General features: G+C 39.4%; 1 protein-coding gene across 3 annotated transcripts in view; it reads left to right on the top strand.

The window, feature by feature from the left end:
* GBE1 (1,4-alpha-glucan branching enzyme 1) overlaps positions 1-20,100 on the top strand; it is a 277,500-nt gene that overhangs the window by 97,454 nt on the left and 159,946 nt on the right. For 2 of the 3 annotated variants that reach the window (XM_045002099.1, XM_045002100.1), the window contains exon 3: positions 3,725-3,840. In XM_045002099.1, coding sequence (XP_044858034.1) covers positions 3,725-3,840 — 116 coding nt within the window. Of the gene's footprint in view, positions 1-3,724; positions 3,841-18,333; positions 18,361-20,100 lie in introns of those variants that run through there. The other variant, XM_045002101.1, reaches the window with a different exon arrangement.

Here is a 20,100-nt window from a genome sequence, read left to right on the forward strand (position 1 = left end):
CTCTTTAGAAAAATCAGTATGCAGTTGTTTAATGTTTACTTTATAAACCCCATCTTTATGGGGATATATGCTAGCCACCATAAAAGTCAATATTTACTCTCCGCTCTGTTCCAAAAAAAGAAGGGCAATATCTCGGATGTAGATGTTGACTTCTCAAAGGCACCCTCGGTAAAGTGAAAACAGAAATTTGGACTTTTAAGGCTGATGTATGTTATGGCTCCTTGCTGTTTTGTTGGCTCGTCCTTGAACTTGGCACTGAACAGCCTGGAAATATCTTCACTCACTCATTTGAAGGACATTCACAACCTGCCTATCAAGATGTTGCTTCCACTCTGGCAATGAAGCCAGCCTTCATTGCCCACTTGTTTAAATTTTCATACAAGCATTTTTGAGCGTTCTCCCATATTGTTTCTCATGCATGGTAGCAGCTCCCTGTAAACCTTGGCCAAGCTACCTCATTATTGTCCTTCAAATCCCTCCTTAAAACTCAGCTACTAAAAACTTGACAATGGCTAGGCAGCTGGTGTGCTGAGAGCACTGCCTGTCGTGCCGATCAACATTATTCTACTGTTCCCGTGTGTTCCACCTGTCTCAGAAAAAACTTGTTAGGGCAGGGATTGTTTTCTGTATGTGTACTGTACCTAACATAATGGGGGTACCAGTCCATGACTGGATCTCTTAAATACTAGTGTAATACAAATAACAATAAAATGTGAACTTCATTGACTCTTCCTAAAGTGGTCAATAAGGCTTGAGCAGTTGATATTATATTTTTTCCCCTTTCTCCGCCCTCCCCCTCCCCCCGCCACAATTTTTTTTTTCCTCCTTGTAATCCATTGTCATGTTAAGGTCTAGCTATGGATATTATTTCCTGGCTCCTTAGCAACAGTGAGCGATCTGAGCATAAGAGGCAGCATCAGTCCCTATAAGGATTTTATCTAACAATATAAACTTTTCCCTATTTCTTTTCCTGGCCACATCCAAGAAAGTGAATTAACTGTTTGTTTTCCTTTGGAAAGACCTTGCATAATAGAGGGGACTTGAAGGGGCAGAGGTGAGGGGCCAGTGAGTTATAATGAGGTAGGAGAAAATCCTTCATTTGAATTGTGAAGTTTTAGGACACTGCGTTTCTTGAATGGTATCTGCATATCTGTGTTTTTCTAATCATAATATTTTGGGCAATATTTTCTGGTTAGAATATTTTGGAGCACTTGCCTGCACATGTGAACAGATTTATACATAACAATGTATAGTGAATGTTTGTTTGCAAACAGTTCCTTGAAATGGCAATAATTAGTACAAAGTTGTAGATGAAAATGATCTTAAAGCTGTGTGTGTATGTATGTATATAAATATTAAAGCAGCTCTTTGGTTTAACCTGTGAGTTTATACATTACCTAGCACAGTGGAGTCCTTATACTGATTTGAAGCTTCTGGGTGCTACCACAGTTATTAGTAACTGGGTGAAAACTGAGATCTTTAGATGGAAGGTGTTTATATAAATGCAGTATTAAGATTACTCTGCCTTACTATGTGGACATTGGAATTCAGGAGTTGCTTTCCTGCCTTCTGCTCAGTCCACCAAACCAGCTTGCCTTTGTAGGTCTTTCCCTCTGGCAGTGGAACTCTAAGAATCCTCAGAGATCTCTACTGTGTAAGTATGTGCTACCTTAAAGAACTAAACTTCCAAACGTCTCAGGTAGTCCCATGTGCTTACCCTCTTTGGGGTTCACAAAACTAATAGTTTCATGCTTGAGCTTTTTTCTTGGTATAAGCCAAAAAAGTAAGAAAATCCTGAGTGAGAAATAACTCCATTCTTGAACTGGAAATCCTTGTCTGATTTTTTTTTTTTTCCCCTCAAGCTTTCCTGGCATATTTTTTGTAAGTGTGTGACATGCCTCAGGGTACAATCTGGGCTGTTTGATTTTTGTGCCCCCATAACCCTCCAATCTTCTGTGCACTATACCATGCTTTGCTATGTGAGCTGCCACTCTACCTACTCACCCCAACCTCTATGCAAGTCATCCCCAGACAAACTACCAGAAAGCTATACCAAGCACTCTTGAATTCCATATAGGGTGACACCCTAGTTCCAGTCTTGCACCCCAGAAATGTGCATCTTGCACTGCTCAAGACCCCCTTTATCAGTGAGCTCATTAATTAGTTCATCATTCCATCAAAGGGTATGAATATGCACTAGCCTTTGTAACCTGAGTACATTCTCCAAATTTCAATAAAAAATGCACTGGCTTAGATAAAACATTGTTTATTAACTACAGAGAGAGATTTTAAGCGATTATAGACATAGAAGATCAGGACTGGTTACAAAAAAATAAAATAAGCTATTTCCTGAGCTTTACCAGGCTAAGCCAATACTGGTATCTATTACCCAAAATTCTGTAGTAGTCTATGCTAACGGGAAAGTTTTCCAGTTAGGACCACGTCCCCCAGTTCAATGTTTGTCTCCCAAATGATCTTGATGTCTTCAGTATCGGTGAGGGAGGAGAGGTGGTCTGATGATGTCACTGTCCCTTACTTTATACTCTTCAGATGCTGGAACGATCCATGCTCTATCCTGAGGCTAGGCAGCCCTCATTACTTATGTGCTTCACACTTAGTCCTTCATATAAATCTCACATTTTTGCTTGCACCTTCTGTATAAGTGAGGCTTGACATGGAATGCTTGTGTTTAGTTTCTTTGTTATTTCTAGGGAACTAGACTGTGGGCAGGGGCGGCTCTGTTTTTTGCCGCCCCAAGCATGGCAGTCAGGCAGCCTTCGGCAGCTTGCCTGCAGGAGATCGGCCGGCCATGTGGATCTGCTGGTCCTGCGCGTTTGGCGTACCCGCCACCGAATTCGCGGGACTGGCGGACCTCCTGCAGAAACGCCGCCGAAGGCTGCCTGACTGCCGCCCTCACAGTGACCGGCAGGCCGCCTTCTCGCGGATTGCCACCCCAGGCACACACTTGCTGCACTGGTGCCTGGAGCCGCCCCTGTCTGTGGGCATTTCCCAGGTTCACAACATGTTTCAGTAACAAACATAGAGCAAAATCTCATAACTTCATGTACAATTATGATACATACATTTCAACAGCACAGTAATGTTCAACAGATTGACTTTTCCAATGATACATCACAAGGCATACTTTGTACAAAATACATCATAACCATATGTAAGTGGTGAATATGGGGTATAGGGTGTTATTTTGAGGTATAGTGTGTCTCAAAGTTAAATTTCAGATAGTTTTTGTTTAAACTGGCAAAATTTGGGTTCTGCTATGGTCAAGATCATATTTTATAGTAAAAGTAATTTTGTCTTGAGCAGTGATTCTCCTTAACAGGGTTGGACTAGATGACCTCCTGAGGTCCCTTCCAATCCTGATATTCTATGGACAGATTTAGTTGTGGATTTTAAAGTGCAGAATAGCTAACGACAGTAGAAAAATATGTATGATGGTAACGTTCCCTTGTCAGAATTAAGTTAAAGCAGGAATATAACTTTAACTATATGCTGAGTTAATATTGGAATCTGGTCTCTCTTAAGAATCGATAATTCTGTTAACTGAAGCTGACCCAGTGTTATGCAGTAGTGTCAAATGTAAAAGAAAACAATTTGTTTTTCAGTACCCACTTTCAGTAAGATTGCTTTCAGACAATAAAAGTAAATGTATATTTTAGTACATTTGAATAGGATGAATCTCAGTAATACTCTTCTTCTATTGCAGATGGCTGGAATCCATTTTCTCATCCATATAAGAAAATGGATTATGGGAAATGGGAACTGATCATCCCACCTGGACAAGATGGATTCTCGCCTGTGCCCCATGGATCAAAATTAAAGGTTCTAGAATTTTTCTCATCAATTTTGAATGTATAGTTTAGAGTTTAGATTTTAAGTTAAGGCATTTTAATTTTTTTTTTTAATAATTTGTATTAGAAAACTGAGACAAGCACATTTAGTGATGTGCTTACCTGTACATACTGTCCTGAATGAGTATATAATGCTTTGTGTGGTTTTGGATTTTTGAAATCCAATAAGATTGAGGTTTGTTTATGTTGAGAAGATTTATATATGGTTGAGATGATGTCACAAGTTGAAAATAGAATGGAATATACACTCAGAATTTATTAAAAAGAAAAATAAGAATGACTTACAACTCGTAAAAAAACCCAACAACTTTCTGGCTTATATTTTGTACAATTCCTTTAACTGTTAAGGCTCCACTGGAACCTGAATATCTTGCTCATAACTGTTTTGCTTCAGGGAGCTATTTGTGGGACTGCAGTAATGAATGCTAGATCTGGTCTTTTCACTTTACTTCTATCATCCAGGAAGTGTAATAGTATGAGGTCTCAGATCACATTTTATTTTCAGCCTCATAAATGGCTCCCTGAGGCATAAGACGATGGAAGAAAACATACAACTATATTATTAACAGCCAGTACTTGAAATACTTTTCAATTATTAGAGCTTCTGGATCACCCTATGAAATTGTACCAAACTTTTTAGTCCTGATGGTTCTATAGCAAAGGGTTCTACATACCTGAGTGATATCACTTTAGAGGAAGATTGATTTTATCCAGAAAAGTATTAGCATATAGAAAATATTTTAGGTAATTATCTTAAAGATTAATAATAGGTAAAATATTTTTGATGTAACAAGTGTACACCAGGCTTTGCAAAAATATTTTCCTGACACTGATAAAGTAAACTACATTAGACAATACAAAAGAAGGGGCTGGAGAACAAAAAGGGAAAACAAATGGTCTGTCAAGCAATTAAACAAATTAATCACAATCGCACAATTAATCAATAATAGAACACCATTTATTTAAATATTTTTGGATGTTTTCTACATTTTTAAATGCAACATCTTCAATTACAACACTGAATACAAAGTGTACACTGCTCACTTTATATTTATTTTTATTACAAGTATTTGCACTGTAAAAAAACAAAAGAAATAGAATTTTGCAATTCACGTAATAGAAGTACTGTAGTGCAATCTCTTTATCGTGAAAGTTGAACGTACAAATGTAGAATTATGTACCAAAAAAACTGCATTCAAAAATAAAAATGTTAAATTTTAGACCCTGCAAGTCCACTCAGTCCTCTTTCTTCTTCAGCCAATCGCTCAGACAACCAAGTTTGTTTGCATTTGCAGGAGATATAATGCTGCCCACTTCTTGTTTACAGTGTCACCTGAGAGTGAGAACAGGTGTTCTCATGACACTATTGTAGTCGGCGTCACAAGATATTTATGTGCCAGATGCGGTAAAGATTCATATGTCCCTTCATGCTTCAACCGCCACTCCAGGGAACATGCGTCCATTCTGATGACGGGTTCTGCTCAATAATAATCCAAAGCAGTGCAGACCAACGCATGTTCATTTTCATTATCTGAGTCAGATGCCACCAGCAGAAAGTTGATTTCTTTTTTCGGTGGTTCGGGTTCTGTAGTTTCTGCATAGGAGTGTTTTATGCATGGGAGTCTTTTATGACTTCTGAAAGCATGCTCCACACCTCAGACCTCTTAGGTTTTGTAAGGCACTTCAGATTCTTAAACCTTGGGTCGAGTGCTGTAACTATCTTTAGAAATCTCACATTGGTACTTTTATTTGCGTTTTGTCATATCTGCAATGAAAGTATTCTTAAAATGAACAACATGTGCTGAGTCATTATCCGAGACTGCTATAACGTGAAATATATGGCAGGATGTGGATAAAACAGAGCAGGTTCTCCCCCAAGGAGTTGAGTCACAAATTTAATTAATGAGCATCATCAGCATGGAAGCATGTCCTCTGGAATGGTAGCCAAAGCATTTGTTTAGTATATCTGGCATGTAAATACCTTAAAATGTTGGCTACAAAAGTGCCATGCAAATGCCTGTTCACTTTATGGTAACATTGTAAATAAGAAGGCAGCATTATTTCCTGTAAATTTAAACAAACTTGTTTGTCTTAGCGATTGGCTGAACAAGAAGTAAGACTGAATGGACTTGTAGGCTCTGACGTTTTACATTGGTTTGTTTTTGAGTGTGGTTATTTAACAAAAAAAGTCAACATTTGTAAGTTGCGCTTTCGCGACTAAGATTGCACTACAGTACTTCTATGAGCTGAATTGAAAAATACTATTTCTTTAGTTTATCATTTTTACAGTGCACATATTTGTAATAAAAAATAATATACACTTTGATTTCAAGTACAACACAGAAAACATCCAAAATATTTAATAAATGTCAATTGGTATTCTATTGCTTAAGAGTGCGATAAAAACATAGCCTATCAATGGTCACCAGGTCCCTGTAAGCCATCCAAAGCATTAATTTAAATACAGAAAAATACAGGAAAACTTGCCATAGTCATAAGTGTTTAACTCAGGATATCCAATCAGAATTTATTTACAAAGCAACTTTTTTACCAAAAAATATTAGGAAGCTGCATTTAGCTGATCCCACAGGAAGTTTCATACCATTTCCATTTAAAAAATGCACCTATACGTAGAGACAACTATCTGCCTCCAGAAGTATGTTCAGGTTTCCCAGGTAAAACTAAGATTTCAGTCATTGAAATATTTGAGAACGTATTGTAAGTGTAGTTTGGGACTTTATCAATATCCAATCAGAACAGCAGAAACCAAATAAGCAGATGAGGGGAAATGCCAGCTTTCTAAAAAAGTACAAATCAGAAAAATAATGAACGCTAAAAGAATACATGCTAATTTTCTATTTAGAAATCTCCTTTTTAACCTCTGTTTTCTTTTGTTCTCCTCTCTCTTCCACACAACATTGCTTTTTTTCACTTAGGAACGTGTAGCAGGTGACCCTGTGACCCTAGAAGTAGTGGATTATCCAGTCAGAAATGAAATTTTTGCTTTGTTTACTCTTTATTTGATATCTCAACTTCTCTAGATATTCTTTTTAAAGTTCACACTTTAATAAGGAGACAACTTTTAATATGTTCTCTCTAAAATTGGTTTGATGTCATGATAGCTGACAACAAAATTAATTTAAAAAAAATGCTCAATTTTCGCATAAAGCTGTGAGCTTTAAAAAAAACCCAGATAAATTAGCTGATGGATAAAATACATGAAGAATGCCTATTCAGAATTTACATTCTTATGTGATATCTAAAATAAAACTTATCTGTGCTAACAAATACAGACTGTTATAAATTATAACACACTACAGAAGTAGGAATATTTGATTGTGAAGAAACTTTTTTTTATAGGGCCAGAAAAGAGAAGGGGAGAAGGAAATAGCTGCATACAAATCAAAGATATGGCTATGGCTTAATAATTTGAGTTTAAATAATGTAACTGAATATTTTTTACAGTATAAAAATCTTAAATGTACTTTCTGCTTGTAATTACTGCTTATTAAGTTCTTTCAAGTTTAACTTTTTTATATGTTATCTTCACAACCACTGAGCGCACTTACCTTTACCCTTTAAGGCCTGATTCTACAACTGCTCATATGTTTTATAGTTGGCAGCTAGATTGAAGGCAAGTGGAGGATTCGCGAGGAATGCTGATAGGTATTCATCATAAAAATAAATAAATCTTGATTTGGAACTATTAAGATGTACTCATGTCTATAATCAATGAGATCTTATTCCTCTTATCCTTGTCCCAGCTACCCAAACTTGGTTGTAACACTAATTTGTTTAATCTGTGCTTGAAGGAGTTTAAGAAAAGAATGTATAATCTGGGAAGATGGGGCCCTGATCCTGAAGGGAGCTAGCAAACTATTATTATTTCTTGCATGGTGGTGCATGAGTTTTGAAATAGTGACAAGGTCAATCAGCTTCTATTTTTTAGTAATTTTAAAATCAGAATGGGAAGAGGATGGAGTGGTGGATAATGACGCTAATTTACAACAGGTCAGAGAATATTTTCATATGAAAATAAATGAGAAACAAAGGCCACAGATGTGGCCGGTTTTAGTAGCATTACTTTATCTACTTTAAGTTTTCTAGGCAGTCTTGTCATTATTAAACACTGAAGAAAGTGGATAATAAAAAACCAAAACAAAAACACCTTGATAGAATTTCTTACACTTCTGTTCCCAAGGGACTTACCTTCATAACACAATTGAGGCTGAGTTCCTTTACAAGTTTACATAATATCCATTCACAAAATGAAGTCACCTCCTGGAGAAGAGTGCACTTAGGGCTTGTCTACAGGGTTTTTAAAGTCAGATCAAATCGAGTTAATTCACTTTGAAAATACTTGCATATAGATGATGCACCTCTTAACTGTGCACTAACTCCACATTTATCAGGAACTCTAGTGTACTTTTGCAAAGTGGACTGTGCTTGCTTCAAATTGCATTAATTCAGTCTTTTGTTCTTGTACACACAATTGCTGTGCGCCATGTCTTGAATGCTTCCAATGGCTGTCCCACAGCGCTGACCTCTCTCTTTACTTGTACGCCTTCCCTGCCCTGGTGTCAGGTTTTCAGGATGGCACTCTCCCCTTTTTCAAAGTTGGTACAAACCCAAATTTTGCTTATTTGCTCCTGGATCCCAGTGCATCATTATTGTGGCAATACAACCACAGTTGCAATTGCAGTCCTGAAGGTCCACAATGCATCTCATGGAGCAGCCTTGGAGTCTGTGGTGATACTTTGGATCTCATTGCTGTCTGGGAAGAAGCATTGTTTCAGGAGACTCTTGTGGCCATACATGAGAATAAAGACCTTTTTGTGGACATTGCAAAGTCCACTGACTGACATCCCAATCACGGGGGGGTTGTGATTGGGATGTCAGTCAGTGCCTGATAAACAGCAAGTGCCTCAGAAGAAAGTATATTACATCGAGGGATAAAAAGAGCCAATCGGGCAGGGGATATGTGAACATTTTTTGATGAACTAGCCAGGAATCTACACAGTTACGGCATGATCTGTCCCAGGCACTATTCAGAGCTTGTTGCCCACGCTGTTGTCCCCACATTGAGGATGATTGGCTTGACTCATCGGATGATGAGCACAAGGATGCTGGAGAGGAGCTGCCTCCTGCCAGCCAGAATTCTTTTTGTATTCAAGATTCTAATGACAGTCCTATCCTCAAGGGCGCCTCTAGACATTTCACCTCCCCAAGCAGGGCGGCATGCCGCGGGAGGCGCTCTGCCGGTCGCTGGTCCCGCGGCTCAGGTGGACCTCCCGCAGGCATGCCTGCGGATGCTCCACCGAAGCCGTGTGGGACCCTCCGCAGGCACGTCTGCGGGAGGTCCACCGGAGCCGCTTGCCTCCCCGCACGGCATGCCGCCCCAAGCACACGCTTGGTGTGCTGGGGTCTGGAGCTGCCCCTGCCTATCCTTCTACAATGGACTGATTCCCTGTCCTGCTTTGGCTGAGCTGAATTCCCAGCTGGAAACCCAGGCCTGGACTGGACAGTCATATCCACTGGAGGGAACTTTGGTAGGTAAGTACCTATCTTTACAATTTATTATTATTGTTGTCAGCAGATATAAGCTAGTAGCACCTGCTTTCTCTTCCTCCCCTGTTTCTCTGCTGTTACAAAATGGTGCCTACAACGATGGCACAGTTGCACTCTGTACCGTGCCCAATTCTACCCCGCTCCTGAGGCAGATTTGAATACAAAAATCTTTAATTTGTGAAAAATGCCTGTGTTTATTGAGGCAGTGATAGCGGAAAAAAGAAATATGGTCAGTTTTCATAGTTTACATGAGGTGTGAGTGCACATTCCATGCCCAGTCAAGGCACAAACAGTACTGCACCCACTGAGGTATAAATACCCCATACTATGTGTTCCAGCTGGCAATTGCTGCAGGACCCTATCTATTTTTTGCTGCACTTTCTCCACGTCTGTGAGAGCTAGAACTTAAGACTGAGAAATTGATCAATATTGTTTCACACATTATAGGGAATAGCCACATGCCCATGCCCCCAGATATAGCTTGAAAGCCTCTTCCACTACTGCAGTGCACCTGGTGAATAACTTCATAGTGCATCTTGCTGGTCTGCTCTTTTGACTTTCTAAATAAGACCATTCCCAAGTTACCGGCCTCAGCATAATATTATTGAGAGTCTGGACAGCCTAAAGGGAATGTGGAGGGGATTATTATCCAGCTTGCCCTGGGGGCGACCCCCAACTCTCCCTTTGCACCTTCTCTGCCATAGGAGGGTCTCCAGTGCAGAACAATCAGGTGACCTAGCTCCAATCACCCCACCCCTAGCACCATGAAAGCAGATATAGTAGACTGAAATCCAAATGCACCTAGCACCCTCTGTGCACATTGACCGCTTACCATATCTGAGCTTCCCTCCAAATAATGGAAAGTCTCTCTCATGGAGGTAAGGTCACACATATATATGTAGGGAAAAAAAGCAATCATGATTTGTTTGGGATATGAACAAGTGACCTTCACTCCCCTGTCCCCACTTCTATGGCCATAGCACCTGCAACAGCCAGACTACCAAGGGAAGGGCCTCTATCTGCTGCCAAACCAGAAAAAAAGGAAGACTTGCAACTACATGTTTGCAGAACTTATGGCTGAGTTACAGAGGAAAAGTAGGCTGGCTGAGAAGTGCAGACTGTACATGAAGACCCAGAAGGAGAAAGAAATGCAGCTGTCTGAGAGAGTAGCAGTGGCCAAGAATACAATGGTTGTGGCTAAGGACAGTATCACAATAGCAAAGAAGAGCATGGGAAAAGACAGATGCAGAAGCAGTACATGAATGCTGTCCTGAGACAGAATTCCTTCCTCCAAAATGTGCTGCTTCTAGGCCGGCAGACTCTGCAATCCCATAACTTGGGGTCCACTCTTGTCCTTCAGCCATTGGACAATGCTGGCTACTGGGACAAGCAGCAGCCCTGTACTGCCAAATCCTCTCAGCAGTGCTTCCATTGACTCCCATTTACCTATCATATTGAATCTCTGAGCATTGAGAATACTTACATCTGGAAGTCCAGCTCTTTTGAGCTCTGGCGGAATTCTGCATCACTGCACATGTGCAGAATTCATGCCCCCCTCCCCACTCCCCACAGATTTCTTTGCTTACCTGCAGAAAAATGACTTCTGATGCAGAAGCAAAGGGAAGCCGCAAGAAGGGTCACACACCCACTCCCTGGCAGTGCAGACAGGTTGCTTTGAGCACCCAGAGAGGCCAGTAGAGATGTAAACCCCCGCCTGGGGGGTGGGGGTGTGGAGATGTAGGTATTGTGTGTGAGAGAGAGAGAGAGACACTCTGTCCCTCTCACTTGCTATTGCAGCATGCTCAGCGTGGAGGGGCAGGGCTTTGAGGTATTTCTGAAGAAGTAGGCGTGGGGCAGTCTATTCCCTCAGGCAGAGGAGAATGCAGCGGCCTGCCTGCTTAATGAATTGTTCCCATTGTTTTTAGTGAATTCCCCCAGGAGCATAAAACAGCAGTACATTTTTTTTTTTTAGGTTCCTTTACATTGCCAGAATGGTGTAAAGGAGCCTTATTGTAAAGGACAGTGTGGCCTTATAAATGCTTATGGTGCTTTAGTGATTAGAACTGGTCTAAATTTTGGGACCTATCAAAATGTGCTCCATGAGCCATCACTTGCTCTTCAATTGCCTATGATGTAACACTGAGCATATAGCTGCATATATTTGTTGACTAATAACTAGAACTAAAGAACCAGTACTAGCTACATGACTATTACAGAGGCGGGTTGGGGATATCTTCCAATGCTCCCCACTCCCATTCTCCGTCCATTGTACTGTAGTTTAAATTAAATTATTTTGGTAAACTAGCTGGATTATGTTGCATTATTGTGACAAAATATATGCAGAATTATGCAGAATTTTTAATTTTTTGGCACAGAATTCCCCCAGGAGTAAATGTTGAGCTGCAGCGTTCAACTGCAGAACCCCTGGGGACTAGAATAGCCAGAGGCAAGGCATACACCTGCCTGTAACTTTATACATTCCCACCCCTAAATTGTTGTTACTGTTGCACTTTGAGTTCTGTTTCCTCTGTTGCATTCATTAAAGATTTATGTATAGTTGGTTATTTTGTAGATTGATTAGTTAAATGTATATCCAGCATATTATTTTTCCATTTCTATCATGAAAACTTGATTTTTATTGTTTCATAATAAAAATAATTCACAGTACCTCTATTGTGAGTTATCATTGCAGTTAACACAGAAAATTCTTTAAACAAAGATAAAGAATTCATGGGTTTCTGCAAAAGCACATAGGGGATGCTAAACTTCAGCCACCCACCCTCAATACCCCAGTGCTCTTCTGAATCTCAGCACTATCGCCAAGGGGCTAACGCGGTAAACAATGAGACTTGAAATACAAACAATAGGCATCCCTTTCAGCATTCCCTTGGCTGTTTGTGTTCTCTGTGGGGCACCTTACTGGTTGCTTGAACTTCTGAGCAAGTCTCCATACTAAAACCTACCACTCATTCGGAAGGATTTCCCCCTTGATCTCTCAAATATTGTACAAAACACAACATGCAGTTATGATTGGAACATTTTCTTTTTCTGCTGCTTCCTACTTATTCCATAAATAGCACTATTTGGAAGTCAAATGGTCAAGTGCACACACTACTGAAGCAATGGCTAAAATATTCCTTCCTTCTGTCCAAGTGGCTTGTGCAACCAGAGGACCCCCATTTTAACTTAAACTTTTTTCCCAGACCCCCAAACCGGCTTCTAATTTTCTCCAGTGGTGCTCAGCCCCAGGCAACGCTCCCACTCATCCTTTTCCCCCAAGGCCCCACCCCACACCCTCTTCCTGCCCCACTCGACCCCTATCCCTTCTCTTCCTGCCCCTCCTCCAAGCGCACCCCATCCCTGCTCCTCCCCCTCCCTCCCAGCGCCTGCTGCATGCTGCTGAACAGCTGTTCTGCAGCATGCAGGAGGCACTAGGAAGGAGGGGGAGGAGTTGATTATTGGGTCCGCAGACCCAAGTTTGAGAACAGCTGTAATAAATAATTAAAAAATCAGTTCTTGAGAAGCTGTAAAATTTGTCAATCATATGTATTTTTATTGTACTCCCCAAGACTCCAGTCCTGCCACAGTATTCTTGTAGGTTTAAGGGCTGACCTGTTCAGATCCTGTTGCAGCAATGGGGTCAATACTAGTAAAAAAAAAAAAAAAAAAGAAGTCCTGCTCTATATAGAGCAGGACATTTGTTACTCTTTATATGCTATCTGCCATGTGAAAAGAAATAAAAAAAAATATTTATAGCCATATGGAAAAATAGAAATTAATGAGAAATCTGATAAGATGGCGTCCAATTTTAAGACTGATGGGGAGTTCTGAAAACTTTTCACAGAACTTAATCAGAGCAGGTACTGGGTTCAGCACTCTTAATGTATAGGGGCTCAGGGATTCTGAGCTGTTTGCTGTCCTGGAACATAGAATGGAAAATATAGAATCTATCAAGGCCCTGGAGCAGCTGAATACCTGTGGTTTGGATGGGATGCAGTGGGGAAAAGAAATCAGTTCAGTTTTATATAAATGACAGTAGATTTTTGATTGCTGAAATGAGTTAGAGTTTTATGTATTCATAACAAATTTATCTGACATTTTGCACTGTAGATGCTGGTGCTAGATCAGTGCATGAAATAGTTATATACAGTGTTTTAAATCCTACCTGTATATGCTTTAAATCTAGCTTAATGCAAGTGATTCTGAGTAGTGCTTCTCTTTTGAGTTATAATGGCAACAGTCAGGATTGATGACAAGCCTGTGTAATGTAGCTTTTACCAAAAACCTGCAGAGATTAGGAGGCTGTCAGTAAAATATCAGTGGTGGTTTAGGGATTGTTTTTTGAAGTCATCATGAACTAACTACTAATGGGTAGCTTTCTTTGATAGCTCGTTTATAATTGAATGCAGATAGATGAAAATCAAACACAAAGGGAACTCAATTTTATCATTAATTTTTACTTCGTTTAACAGATTTCTGGGCACCACAGTAGCCTTCTTAATTTGTCTGTGTATGATGAAGGAACTAATCATATACAGCTCAGGGAACAAATAACATAAGTTTTCTCGGAGAAGGTCACCTTCAGAGAGAAGTGCTAGCAAAACACTTCCCCCCTCTTATGCTTCTTTCCATTTCTTACCTTCCACCCAAAGAAATATTGACTCTCCACAGTATGCAGCTTTAATACTTAATCTTGGAACAGTCGTGATCTGGCTACTTAGTATCTACATTTGGTATTTGTTTTAAGATACTTGTTAAGATGTATTTTTTTCACTAAGCCAGTTTCAGATCTTTAATGCAATCGAATAGTTTAAGGGTTCCATAGGGCCAAATACATAACCTTTAGTAATGTTAAGGGCTACCTGCAGAAAGAGGGGTGTGCTTAAATAGTTTGTGCTGAATGCACTTGGTAGCTATGATTAGAAATGCCTAAGAAATATAGACCTACCCTGTTTACTTGTTTATAATTTTTAGCAACATATTGGCTCCTTTAATAGTAGAACTCTCTATACTCCATTTTAGACTGTCCCCCATTTCATTTAAACCAAACAGGATCAGGCAAATGGGGGTTGTGTTGAAGCCACCTACAACAAATTAACCAGGTTTAACTTTTGACACTGTACTAGATGCTGTTGGGGCTGACCACTGCTGACTGGGAATCCCTAGAGCAGGGGTTGGCAACCTCTGGCATGTGGCTTGCCAGGGTAAGCACCCTGGTGGGCCAGGCCAGTTTGTTTACCTGTCATGTCGGCAGGTTCGGCCGATCGTGGCTCCCACTGGCTGCGGTTTGCCGTCCCAGGCCAATGGGGGTGGTGGGAAGTCGCGACCAGCACATCCCTCGTCTGTGCCACTTCCCGCCGCCCCCATTGGCCTGGGATGGCGAACTGCGGCCAGTGGGAGCTGCGGTCGGCCGAACCTGCCGATGCGGCAGGTGAACAAACTGGCCCTGCCCGCCAGGGTGCTTACCCTGGCGAGCCGCGTGCCAGAGGTTGCCAACCCATGCCCTAGAGTGTAGTGATCAGCTCTCTTAAGATCAGTAAGTCTATACCAAGTCAGGCCTTAGATGCTCCTAGAAAAGTTTCCATGTAGATGCTGCAAGACATCATGGTAGCAGGCTGGTACTAAACTGATGCCCTGGCATCATGACAGGATGGTGTACTATTGGAGGTGCCATCTTTTGCATGAAATGAAAACCAAGTCGTGCTCACTTGTGGCCAGAAAATGGGAAGGGAACAGGCTACCAGGGTCACGTGTGAGGTCTAGGAGGGGATGGGGTAAGGATTGCACTTGTTAACCCTGTCTGCTGCTGCTACAGATGCTCTTGCAGTTGCCACTATAGTGTGTGCTCCTGCTGCTGTGGTGACAGCATGAGCCCAGTATCTTAGAATATACCTGTTGGGATGTTATTTTGGCAGGTTGCCAATTTTCTTGAGCAACTCAACTCAGAGAAGGGAGATGGTGGTTGTAAGAAATTAACTGTCACACCAGAATTGACTGTAATAGACTATTCACAGTATGTCTCTTGCCTCAGGACTTTGTGCCTACTGAATTTCAAGTGTTTTCTGCAAACAAAGTATTGGGAGTGTCCCCCCCAAAAGTCCATCTTTTTGATAATGGAATCTCTGATCATTTAGGCAACCTAAATATAGGAGTTACTATCAGCACACCCTGTGTTAAAATTATTTTAGGTCTCTCTGCTAAGGACAAGTTTAACAATGAAGGAATCTAGGTTTCCTGTGATTTATGAACCTAATTTCTGATTCTGTAGCTTCAGATTTAATATAAAATACAAAAGACCTCTTAAATGACTTACCTTACTACTCTTCCGGTGTACAGTACTGTGTGCTCAGTGGGGATGAGTGGGTTTTGGAGCAAATTGTCTTTATGGAGAAACCAGGGGGCCCTCTAATGAATATTAAATTTTTTTTTGGTTTTAGTTTTAATCTATTTTGCGTTAATGAAGGGGGTTTGGGAGAAGGGTCTTCAAATATGATTTGAAGAGTTAGGGAATCCACATGTGGCAACAAATCCCATTTTTTAGGAGAGGTTGTTAACTGGTTAAAGTTGTCAGATTCTGGCAAGATAGATAATGATAGGCCAAAGACAGTATTGAGCTTTTTTGTAAGGGAGGAAAATACCTGCAGTATTCTGAAGGGTCCTTCCACATCTCTGATATGCTGGGATCTGTATTAATGTTAACTTTTTCAAACCTATCTCATCCTCCACATTTTCAGGAGTGTGAGAGTTGGAAAATAGGGGGTATTAGATCGTCATGCTTACTTGATGATAGTTCTAATAGCAGTGCAGTTAAGATTAAGTGTTTGTTTGTGTGGAATATTTATCTGAGGCACACAGGAGATAGGTGGTAATACATAAGGTATGTCATAATTGTATTTAGAAGTTCCTGCTCCTCCTGAAATGGCTTAGAACAGTTATTGTGAATCTAACTCGTATCATTCTGTATCTCATTCCAAAGGTTGTTTTTGAAAAATATCTTCACACTATTATATATGCAAGAATTTGTTTATCTCTAACATGCCAGAAGCAAATTTCTGACCCTAAATCTGCCATTGTAATGGTGACTTAGTTTGCTAAAACTAATTGATTTATTTTCTTTCACAACTATTCCAGGGACTACAAGTTGCCCACGTTTTTACTTGTTTGATATTGAAGTGTGGATTGTGATTAACAGTTGAGGAGTCAGAATTTTTAAAGGCTCTGTAGAAAGATGCTAGTTCTGCAATATAGATTTGTTTGAAAAGAGACCATTATCTTCACTGAATAGCAACAAGTGGCATCTTGTTAAGCCACTGTTTATGTAGCATATTGTGTTATCTAATGGGCATCCTCTAAGCAGTTTATGTAATCTTCTGATTTGTATCTTATAGACCCAGGTGAGTCTATGTTGAAGACAATGGGGCAGAGATTGGAAGAGATTGCTGCCATTTTTAATAGTACAATTTGTGCTGCAGTTCTCAAGATTCAGACACTATATTGGAGTTCCCTGTAGTGTTTAGGTACTGTAATTCAGATCTGCATAAATGATTTTTTCTATAGCAAATTAGTCTCTGCATCTTTCCGGTTAATATAGCATAGTTTGGTTATAAGATTTTTTTTCTATGGACTTTATTGGTATATTTTTTTAGAGCAGGAAAATGAAGCCGCACAAGTGAAACTAATAATACAAAAGTAAAATAAATGAATAAATAGAGAAGTTACCTTATTCAAGTAAATTACTGAAATATGATTTTTGGTGCCTCATTGCAATAAAAGCATCCATTTAATTTACAAATGGAGTTATATCTCCCTCTTTTGGAAAATCAAGGCATGACCTGTTTGAGATTATCTTTTGCTCCTTTGATACATTTGTTGTATAAGAGCAGATAAATACAAAGTCCTCTTAAGCAGATATTAGAGTATTAATAATTACTACAAATGCTAATGATTAGCAACATTTATAAAATATGATGTATACCAGTAACAAGGTTAAAAAACACCTGGAGACTATTTTGACAAATTAAATTTCCATATGGAATTTATACATAATTTAAGAAACAATAAGAAATTGACCTCTTATACCCAATAGGTTTTTTTTAAGTTTAAAGTTAAACTTGTCTCTCTCTCCCTCCAACCCCACCCCCACCCCACACCCCACACATACTTTATTGCTTAGGGTTTGTTCACAGGAGATTTCTCTGCAGAAACTTTCAGCCTTGACTTCATCTGGTGAACTTGTGAGTAGAGAGTTTGGAGAGGGCGAATTTCAGTGAATTAGATTTGGACAAATGTGACTATGTAAACTTTTTTTTTAGAAGTTGTATCTAAATTTCAAACTATGTAGAAGCCACACGGCACTTGAACACATCCTTTTATTCAGACTGCATCAAGTCTTAGGTAGTTCCTCTTACTTTGTGTTGAGACTGAGTAGGAAAACTACACAGCTCCATACTGGAAGTGGGTTATTTCACTCTATTTAGGTCAGTTTTATTAACTTATTTTCTTGTGTTTGAGTTCATTGACCTGTGCTGTTGCTCAAAAGTCAAAACAACTGATTTATAGCCCACATATAGAGGGGGATAGAACTACCAATACAATCCCATCCATTTTTATGTATGTACTGTGGGCAGAGGATAGTGATGGTCAAATATCAATTTCCTGGGCTTTTAAAAGCTTGTTCACTGCTCATCTATCTACTGGAAATAGGAGAAGGCCAGTACTGCTCAAGAAGGAAAACCAAGGTTCATACCTGGTCTGTTGGGTAATGGGGGAGCTAAAGAGCTAAGGAGAGGAGTCTCCACAGTGGCTACAGAACTTTCTGCTTTTATTTCTTTAGTGACTTGAAGTGGCCAGATGGAGAAGGATGAGCAACATAGGGAGAGGAAAATGGGCAAGGGGAACTCCTAGGATTACAATGCTGATTGAGGTAGAGCAGTAGCAATTTATATTATTAAAAGTATACATTTGAACTGGAGTTGTATTTCTTAAAACTAAACCTTCAGCCAGGATTTTACTGCTTTTGATCTCCAACTGATTTGGTATTTATATGCTTTAACTACCTAGGTTGGGTATGGGCATGTTCCCACTGTTTGAAGGCAATACTATGTTTTTAGTAGTCTGATCATGCTTATTTTCAGATCAGGTTTGTTATCTGTTTGAGGTATGTGCTTTCTGAATGCAAAGCCCAAGCTGTTGTGGTTTCTGTATTCAGATAATCTTGTCTCATAAATACACAAATGTGAAGCTAATGGAATGCTATAAATTCTAGAATATAGAGATAATAGCTTCTTATTTACTGTCCTTGTAAATAACTCATTGACATTTGCATATTTATATTAAAGCTGGGTCCACTCTATCATTATGCTAAATATTGTTAGTCTGTGATGGCCAATTTATTTTAGTCACTGGCTAAAAAGCCACATTTACCAACCATCATTTCAAGTGTTCTCAAGCTATAAAAGTAATGAAATAATACACAGTGTTTCAGAGCAGCTAATTTATTAGCTTGTTTTTGGAAATCTCCAAGTTAATTGTCTCCACTATTTTTTCTGAATTGCTTTTTTTTTCATTCTGTGTTACAAACCACAATATAGTTTGTAACAGATTTGCTGAATTGCAAACATACCAATTTTTGATAATTCCTGAAATTTTGTAGAAGATATGTTGCACACACTGGCTCTCAAGTACAAATAGTCCACAAGGCCTCAGTGATAGCAGCTCTCTATTTTCAAATATTTCTCTTCCTGCCTTCCTTCCATTCAAACCCATATCCTCTACAGTGAAAAGTCTGTGGCAGAAGCAGATTAATTTATTCCATTCTAGGATTTAAAGGGACATGGTTCTGTTGAAAATTATATTTCCTAATGAAAACTTGGCATGTACTGTTAAAAGTAACCTAAAATTACTGGAATAGAAAGATTACAAGGGGGGAATATTTTGTGCATAATCTGTTTCACTTGCACTGCTCTGGGAGAAGTTCATCACATGCATGTTTTCCTCTAGGTAGTGCAGTAGCAACAATATTGAAATTGAAAAGGCAGTATACAGATGCAAACACACGGAGACGAGGTGGGACTGAGCATACCTTGGGTTGACCAGAAGAGAAACACTTAAGTCATAGGAGAGCAGAGGAGTTCTTGGGGCTGGGGGCAGAGAATTGAGCACATTATTTAAAGAGTGCTCTATAAATGTAAAAAAAAATGTAGATTATGTCTTTAAAGAAGCTTCACTGCCTAAAAATTAATCTATAATCCTTTTATTTTCTTACTGCTGCAAATTTAACCCTTCTCATAGCAGTAACAATACAATTGCCATCTGATGTTGGTAGATGTGTTCAAACAAAGTTATTCTTGTTTAAAAGTTCAATCACAAATTCTATGCATTAACAAAACCTTCAATATTTCAATGTTTATACAGAATTCAGTAAATATCTATATCTATAGATATATAGATTAGTTATCTAACAAAACCTACATTACAGTGCAACTGTTTACTGTATTTATTAGTGCTGGCTATATGGTGAGGAGGAGCAATTCCTGAGTGGTTAGTAAGGTCTACACTATGAAATTAGGTTGAATTTATAGAAGTCGATTTTTTTAGAAATCTATTTTATACGGTCAATTGTGTGTGTCCCCACTTAACACCAATAAGACCATTAACTTGGTGG

The sequence above is a fragment of the Mauremys mutica genome, chromosome 1, assembly GCF_020497125.1.
Source record: "Mauremys mutica isolate MM-2020 ecotype Southern chromosome 1, ASM2049712v1, whole genome shotgun sequence".
NCBI classification, from domain to species: Eukaryota; Metazoa; Chordata; order Testudines; family Geoemydidae; genus Mauremys; species Mauremys mutica.